The sequence below is a fragment of the Engraulis encrasicolus genome, chromosome 22 (assembly GCF_034702125.1).
Source record: "Engraulis encrasicolus isolate BLACKSEA-1 chromosome 22, IST_EnEncr_1.0, whole genome shotgun sequence".
Lineage (NCBI taxonomy): Eukaryota > Metazoa > Chordata > Actinopteri > Clupeiformes > Engraulidae > Engraulis > Engraulis encrasicolus.
In genome coordinates, this window is record NC_085878.1 from 46381143 (window position 1) to 46389987 (window position 8845).

At 46.4% G+C, this 8845-nt stretch overlaps 1 protein-coding gene across 1 annotated transcript in view; it reads left to right on the top strand.

Moving 5' to 3' along the window:
- LOC134439160 (protein mono-ADP-ribosyltransferase PARP6) overlaps positions 1-8845 on the top strand; it is a 38392-nt gene that overhangs the window by 9299 nt on the left and 20248 nt on the right. The window contains exons 7-9 of the mRNA XM_063189026.1: positions 94-160; positions 1463-1612; positions 7501-7651. Coding sequence (XP_063045096.1) covers positions 94-160; positions 1463-1612; positions 7501-7651 — 368 coding nt within the window. The remainder of the gene's footprint in view (positions 1-93; positions 161-1462; positions 1613-7500; positions 7652-8845) is intronic.

Genomic DNA, 8845 nt, shown 5'->3' on the forward strand with positions numbered 1-8845 from the left:
TGTCTGTGTGGATGCCCCTGTAAACGTCATGCTGTGACTAAGCTTATGATGCCCTATTGTCCTGTCCCGCCCCGTACTGCGCTGTCTTCACAGAGCCCTCAGTGGAGGTGTTTCAGCCCTCCAATAAAGATGGCTTCAGTCTGGGACTCCAGCTCAAGAAGTGAGTCTCACTTTCCTGTCTATCAAGACTGCTTTGTCTGTATGTCTGTTTGTCTGCCATCCGTCTGGCATTCTTATATCACACAAGATAATGGAAAAAAGGAGGCGCACACAAGGCTTGTGTGAAAAAGTGTTTTGAAGCTGAAATTTAAAGGGACACTGTGCAGGAAATGGTCAAAAAAGGTACTGCAACTATACTGCTCATTGAAACTGGGCTGCCTATTGCCAAATTTTATCTTTTCATGATAGTTTACTAAGTAATAAACTAATATTTTCTAGTATGGCCCAAGTACAGTCAGTTTTAGAGCTAAAAATGGCTATTTCTGGAAATTCAAAATGGCGGACCATGGAGAACATCCCCCTTTTCATGTATGAAAAGTGATTTTTTTCCAGTCATAATGAACACTTTGAATTTGATAGTGGTGGTATGTATTCATGAAAAAGGTAACATTAGTGAATGGGTAGCATTGATTCTGGGAATAAACAGCTAAAAATCTCACAGAGTGTCCCTTTCACAACAGAAGTCTGAGGTTAACTGGAGAAACAGACGTTTCAGAGCTAGTCCATTCTCAATGTCTCCCATGTCTGACTGGAGACATTGAGAATGAACTAGCTCTGAAACGTCTGTTTCTCCAGTTAACCTCAGACTTCTGTTGTTAAATTTCGGCTTCAATACACTTTTTCACACAAGCCTTGTGTGCGCCTCCTTTTTTCCATTATCTTGAGTGATTACTACTTTTTGGGAGTGCACGCACCAAGCAATACATGGGTGTTAAGTGCAGGCACAGATGCCGACCTTTGTTTGTCTTTTGTCATCCTTATGTCACAAAAAACCTCACCTTACCTGCTGTGCTCTACATATAGATGTTTACATACTAATATGTTTTTTATATGTCAGTGTATATCATCACTATGTGAGAGCATAATAGTATTAATATGCATTCTACACTTCTGTGAAAGAAAAGTTTGGTCATGGATGATGTTGGAAAATATCCATAGCACTGAGAGCAAACATTTGCATCAGGAGCAATATTGTGAATTAAAGCAGTGTGAAGTCGGTTACAATTTGCAACATTGGAACAACAAATTTACATTTCAATCACAGGAAAACACTCTTAATATATAGAAATTGTATAGAAATTCATACAATACTGTATGTGGCTATATAAAAAATGCCCTGAGTATTACATCTCTCTCTCTCTCTCTTTCTCTTTCTCTCTCTCTCTCTCTCTCTCTCTCTCTCTCTCTCTCTCTCTCTCTCTCTCTCTCTCTCTCTCTCTCTCTCTCTCTCTCTGCGTCCTAGGATCTTGACCACGTTCACGTCTCAGCAGTGGAAGCATCTGAGTAATGAGTTCCTGAAGGCCCAGCAGGAGAAGCGCCACAGCTGGTTCAAGGCTGGAGGAACCATCAAGAAGTTCCGCGCCGGCCTCAGCATCTTCTCCCCCATCCCCAAGTACGCCAGTACCTCCATGGCAACCACATCTCACAACAGCCATGATGTGAAAGCATGGGTCCAACTCAATATCTAACCTCCCATACTCTCCTTTTGCTTATGGCTTCCTGCTTCGCTGACGCACTGCCACCATAGAGAAAAAAACAATAAAGTTTCCCTGCTGTTAGCCTACGCACAACAACTTTTGGGTGACTTTTCCCCACACAACATCCCAATTGCAAAAGAGAACAGGGCCCTCTATTGTCAAAGACGTCATACTTGCATCACTAGGCCACAAGCAAAAGCAGAGGACAGGAGGTTAGATGTTGAGTTAAACCCCACGTCTCATCCCATACCCTATATACAGTATATCCTACAAAGTACAGTAGCACATGCTATATTTGTCCTGTTCAATGTGCATACTGTATGAATCTTCTGAGGTGTTTTTTGCTGCACCTTGCAAGGAGGAACCATTATGTTGTGGTCAAGAAAACATGGTAGCCTACAAATCAGTGGCTTCGACTGTATGTATCTCTACAGTATAGTTTTCGGGTGCTTTCATATTTGCCTCTTAGACTGGGGACATACTTGCTGTGTGTGCCTTAAATCATGCATGCAACCGTGCACCTACTTGCTTCAGGATGACCAGGACACTTGGCACGATACTGGAGGTATCATCTGGGGGAGGATAGCCTATGGGGTCTTCCACCACTGTTTGACTCTACCATGACCTCAACATAGAAGTTTGGAGGCTCGCCCCTCACAGTTTTGTACTGCGTGTATATAATATCTTGCCAAGATTGGAGCTTACACAAACATGACCGGACTCTCAGATGGGTACTTACACACTGGTTTATTCAATTCAGTCCTATGATACATATTGGAGGTACGAGAGCGCCACCAGTTGGTGTGGTGTGACACAATATGAAATACCAATACATCACAACTCCTCCCCTCTTATTCAGTTACCAGGATCCCAAAAAATGATTTTGAAATTATTGCTCCGGAACTTTAACTTTAACAGTAGCATTACATTGTAACTAATCCAACAGTATTGAACATAATATCCTAACTTAAGGGTGAGGGTAGACTGCCTCAACACCTTGAGTGTGTCGGGGGATTATTGTGCCCCCTACTTCAGACACCACTCGGTAACTAAACACTTCAGAGATCATACCAGGCAGGTTGTTCACAGGGTCAGTCTGTCAGGTGGTTTGCACACCCGCCTTGGATATCTGTTCAGTGATGGCTGGGGTGTTGCAGGGTTGTTGTGCGTGTCTGACTGACCTGAAGGTGGTGAGCTTGTTACCGTCACCGGGCTTGCTGTCTCCGACGCGTCACCGGTGTCAGGTATGGCCGGTGCCACGACTGCAGTTGCAGGCGCTGCAGGTGTTGGTTGTTTCTCTGCGGCGTGCTGCACGATGCTGGGGTGACAGGCCATCATCTGGTCTGCATGACGATTCCATTGCTGATTGGACGCAACTTCGACTTGGTATGACCTTGGGCCTGCTTGCGATGTAACCGTACCAGTCATCCACTTTTCCTCCCCTCTCCGATAGTCCCGGACAAGCACTGGGTCTCCCACTTCAAAAGTTCTCTCTTTAGCGTGTGCATCATGGTGTTCGCTGTTGGTCCTCTTGCGCTCCGCTCCACCACTGCTGACACGCTCGTTTCAGCAGGTCTAGGCGGGTGCCGCAGTCTGCGACGGAGAAACAGCGTCGCGCAGGTGACTCTTTTGTAGTGGCGTGGGGGGTGTTTCGGTACTGTAGCAGGAAAGCATCAAGTCGCCGTTGCACCGAGGCTGTACCCCTAGACGACTTCAGAGAGTGTTTAAATGTCTGCACGAAACGCTCTGCCAGGCCGTTCGTTGCCGGATGGAAGGGAGCGGAGCGTTTGTGCGTGATGCCATTTGACGTCAGAAAGTGGGCAAACTCCTCAGAAGTAAATTGGGGCCCATTGTCACTGACTAAGACCTCTGGTACCCCGTAATGACTGAAGAGGCCTCTTAGAACTTCAATAGTTTTTGCAGATGAGGTTGAATCCATCAATATGACTTCGGGCCACTTGGAATGAGCGTCCACAATGACGAAGAACATGCGCCCCTCAAAGGGGCCAGCGAAATCGATATGAATTCGCTGCCACGGACCTGTTGGCCAGGGCCATGACTGCAGCGGTGTGAGAGGAGCATCCTTTGCACCTCTCCTCCACCTGTAGATCTAGTCCCGGCCACCACACGTAGCTTCTTGCCAGGGATTTCATCCTAACCACACCCGGGTGTCCGGTGTGGAGTTCGTCTAGGACATGTTGACGTAGTTTGGGTGGGACTACCACTCGATTACCCCACATTAAGCAGCCTTGAAGTACGGACAGTTCATCTTTCCGTGTGATGTATGGGGCCAAACAGCTGTCCGCATCCTTGGCTGGTGGAAAACGACCCGTCAGCGCCATCTCGATCACCTGGGAGAGTGTGACATCTGCTTTGGTTTGTCTTTTCACTTCACTGCAGTGAATTGGGAAACTCTCAATGTGTTTTATCAGAAATGACTCGACTGCCCCTTGTGCTTCTTTGTGTTGCACGGGCAGAGGCAGACGCGACAGACCGTCCGCGTTACCATGGTCAGCGGCGCATCTGTACCTTATTGTGTAATCGTGTGCTGCCAAGATGAGTGCCCAGCGCTGTAGTCTTGCAGCAGCCATGGACGGTGTCGCTTTGCTAGGGCTCAAGATTGTTGTCAAGGGCCGGTGATCCGTGAGTAGGGTGAAATGACGGCCATAAAGGTAGGAATGAAAACGTCTGACTCCAAATATTATTCCTAAAGCCTCTCGCTCAATTTGAGCATAATTCTGCTCTGCCTTGCTAAGGGTGCGCGAAGCGAAGGCTATGGGTCGTTCCTCCCCATTTGGCAGTCGATGCGAGATGACTGCCCCCACCCCATAGGGCGAGGCATCGCAGGCGAGTATAACTGGAAGCCTGGGGTTGTAATGTGTCAGTACACTTTTGCTGGATAGCTGTTCTTTTGCTTTTTGGAAAGCTTCATCACATTTCCTGGACCATTCCCACTTCACTCCCTTGTGGAGTAATGCATTCAATGGGTGTAAAAGTGTTGACATGTTCGGGACAAAGCGTGCGTAATAGTTAATGAGCCCCAGGAAGGAGCGCAACTGAGTCGTATCAGTAGGCACAGGGGCCTCTACAATGGCTTTGATCTTGTCGTCAGACTTGTGAAGCCCTACAGAATCAATCGTGTGCCCCAAGTAATCTAGCGAGCTCCTGAAGAACTCACATTTCTCTTTTTGAGCTCGGAGCCCAAATTTTTCAAGGCGACTCAGTACCGCTTCGAGATTCTTCAGATGGTGCGCATCATCTTTGCCTGTGATGAGAATGTCATCAAGAAAACAATGCACATTGGGCAGCCCTTGGAGCACTTGGTCCATAATTCTCTGGAATATGGAGGGCGCAGAGGTGATTCCAAATGGTAAACGATTGTAGCAGAACATGCCCCTTGTGGGTGGTGATTGTGAGGTATTTGCGGGAATCTTTCTTAACTGGTACCTGAAGGTAGGCCTGTGAAAGGTCCAGTTTGCTGAAACGATGTCCCCCAGACAAGGACGCAAACAAATCTTCAATGCGAGGTATTGGGTAGTGTTCAGCGCACAGGGCTGGATTCACCGTCACCTTAAAAATCTCCACAAATCCTCACACCTCCATTTTTCTTCATGACGGGCACTATGGGGGTTGCCCAGTCGCTGAACTGAACCCGGGGGCGATAACCCCTTGCTGTAGGAGACGCTCTATTTTCCGCTTCGACTTTAGGCCTCAACGCATACGGTACCCCCCGGGCTTGACAGAACTTTGGCTGATGGTCTGGCCTCAGTGTCAGTGACGCTTCAAATCCTTTCAGTGTTCCCAATTCCTTGTTAAACACTTCCATGTGGCGATTTAGGACACTCTCCAGCGTTTCCTCACTTGCCTTGTGCCCTGTTCGCACTGTCTTTATTTCACGCCAGTTTATGTTGATGTTCCTTAGCCATTCACGGCCGAACAGTGGTGGTGCCTCTCCTTTAACCACATATAAAGGCAACTTAGCCCTTTGTTTGTTCAATTTAACACACACCTTCAGCATTCCCTCGGGCTGCAGTAACTCCCCTGTGTATGTTTTCAGAAGGACATCTGTCTTGCGTAAACGTATGTGTGCAAATTTGTCTTTGTATAGTTGACTGGAGATCAAAGATACAGCGGCCCCAGTATCTAGCTCCATATCCACTGACTGGCCTTCAATTTTTGGTTTAATCATGATCATTGATGATGCTGCATGATGACCTGTTTTTAAACTGCCTTCACTTGTTCTGTGTTCACTGTTGACAACATGTGCAGATTGAAATCAGAGTCTGAACCTGCAGATGACTCATCTGATGAATTTGCTGCTGCCACTTTATGAATTTTTCCTTTTTCGGCTTCTCTGTATTTTTTTTGTTTGTTTTTATTTGACTGTCTTGTTTTGACTTTGCCTGCTTAGTTTCATTCCTTTTGCTTCTACACACCCGAGCTATATGGCCCTTTTTATTGCAATTGCGGCATTGCTGCTCCTTATAATAGCAGTCACGTTCATGGTGATTCATCTTGCCGCATCGAAAACATTTGTCGCCACCCTGTGGTGCAGACGCGGACACTGCGTGCACTTTCAATGAACTTTTCAAATGCAGGGATTCCCTCGCCACTGTTTCCATTGCCAACGCTACATCTACTGCTTTCTTATAGTCCGAGTTTTTCTTCTGTCAGGAGTTTTCCTTTGGAAGCCTCATTATCAGCCCACACACGAGCCTATCGCGCATGGCATCTTGCAAATGGGCGCCAAAATCACAATGCTCTGATAACTTTTTTTTTCAAAACACAGCCACATATTGTGCAATAGTCTCCCCCTCTTCCTGATTGCGTTTGTGAAATCGGAATCTCTCCGCTATTACTATGGGCTTGGGGAGAAATGTCCGTCGAGGGTGTCCACTAAATCTTTGTAAGTTTTACCTGCTGGGTTTTTCCGGGGCCTAGTAAGCTACGCAGTAAGCCATATGTAGTTGCCCCAATGACGCTTAAGAATACTGCCGCCTTCTTTCCAGCGGGAACATCATTTGCTTCAATAAAATGCTCAAACCTCTCGACATAAGTCGACCATTGCTCCGAAGATTCGTCGTAAGCATCAATGTGTCCTAAGAGCGTTGCCATCCTTACTGGTGGTGGTACGGGCAGCGCCTGTGCTTCTCGAGGGGGTTCGTTATGAACAACTTGTTCCTCGATCCGGTTCTCCTGTTCCTCTCCCCCCACTGCTAAAACTGAGCTCTCTTCATCCGAAACGGACATTAGTGGGTTACTTAAACTCGTCGCCAATTTATAATATCTTGCCAAAGATTGGAGCTTACACAAATATGACCGGACTCTCAGATGGGTACTTACACACTGGTTTATTCAATTCAGTCCTATGATACATATTGGAGGTACGAGAGCGCCACCAGTAGGTGTGGTGTGACACAAATTGAAATATCAATACATCACAGTGCACGTATCTGTGTACTGTGTGCCAAGTGTTCTGCACAGAATTTGGCATAAAATGCGCATGGCAACACACTCTTACATGAAACATGCCCGCTCACACGAATCCTGCAACATGCATGCCCCGGGCCTTAAATAGTTTTGCAGCTATATGATTGAAGCTTACATTCCCTTGGACAAATTCCAAACCAAATCCAAAATGGATTCAGTACATTTTCCAGTAATTAGACAAAAAGTTGTAGGAGTGCTTTTAACACATTTTATCTCTCTCTCTCTCTCTCTCTCTCTCTCTCTCTCTCTCTCTCTCTCTCTCTCTCTCTCTCTCTCTCTCTCTCTCTCTCTCTACCTGTGTGTGTCTGATCAGGTCCCCCAGTTTCCCCCTGATCCAGGACACAGTGCTGAAAGGGAAGCTGAGCGTGCCGGAGCTGCGTGTGACGCGCCTCATGAACCGCTCCATCTCCTGTACCATGAAGAACCCCAAGGGGGAGCTCTTCAGCTACCCCCCAAACAGCCAGGTCAGATGCCCCGCCGGCCTTATGAACACACAGAGGTGGACAAACTGGATGGAGAAAGTAAAAGTCCTGTAATGCCATGTATTGCCTCTAGCTGTGGTGATTTAAAGAAAGACCCACTGAGAAATGTGTGCATTGTGACCAAGCACCACAGCACACACAGCTAAACAGCATTTATGCCTCACCTGCACAATGGGTCAGTGAGGGAAGAAGTCTACGATGCTTGGGATCTCTCAGTCGTGGAGGTGTTAACTAATCAATCCCCACATCCTCCTGGTAGAGTCAGGAATTGAACTGGCAACATGCAGGCTACAGACCAGATTCCTGAACCTTTTGCCTATGAATGGCTATGATTCCATTAGTTGAATTGTATACCTGGCGCTGGAATAAATATGTGACAGGGCTATTACTTTCTGTAGCTGGTATATCCACCTTTGTCAGCACCAACACTAGCCACCCACCCAATCAGCACACCCACCACCGACCTCTCCTCCACCTCCTCAAAATCTCAATCTTAACCAGCCCCTCCCACCTCCTCACTCACAGCTCCACTCACTTGCTCGACACCTCAGCTCACTCTCCCAAAATGGCTACATTTCTGCCCAGTCTCCGTTCACGCGCCTGGCACCCATATCCAGCATGCACCTCTGGCCAGTAGCAACATCATTTGATCAGTCAGTGTGGTTACTTTCAAATTGAGTCATTTCGGAAGTCCATCAATTAATCAATTGGAATTACTTTGGAATTCGACTGCGTATAGCACATATGATCTGCAAACTGGACTGAAATTTGGCTGTTTACAATCTAACTATTGATAATAAGATTGGCATGTACATACATGTGACTGCACTGACTGTGATAATATCTTCTATTCATGGACAGGCTGTGGTGTTCGGCAGGGTCAGCCAGATAAATGACTTCCAAAAAGTCGAAGCTTCAAAAAATTACCACGAGTCATACAAATGGTCTTCTATAAGTATTTAATAATATGTATTAAAAGAATATCTCTAGTAGTATTACAATGCTTATATTTGTATTAGTGTCTCAGCGACTGTGAAAGACAGCAGAGATATTCATATTCTGACCACTGGCATTTGCTTTGCCCTTTTAGCCAGCATGAATGTTCAGCCTATAATATAAAAAAAACTATCAACAACAACAAGGACCTTTGCCAAGCAAGGATCTGTTGACAGCGAA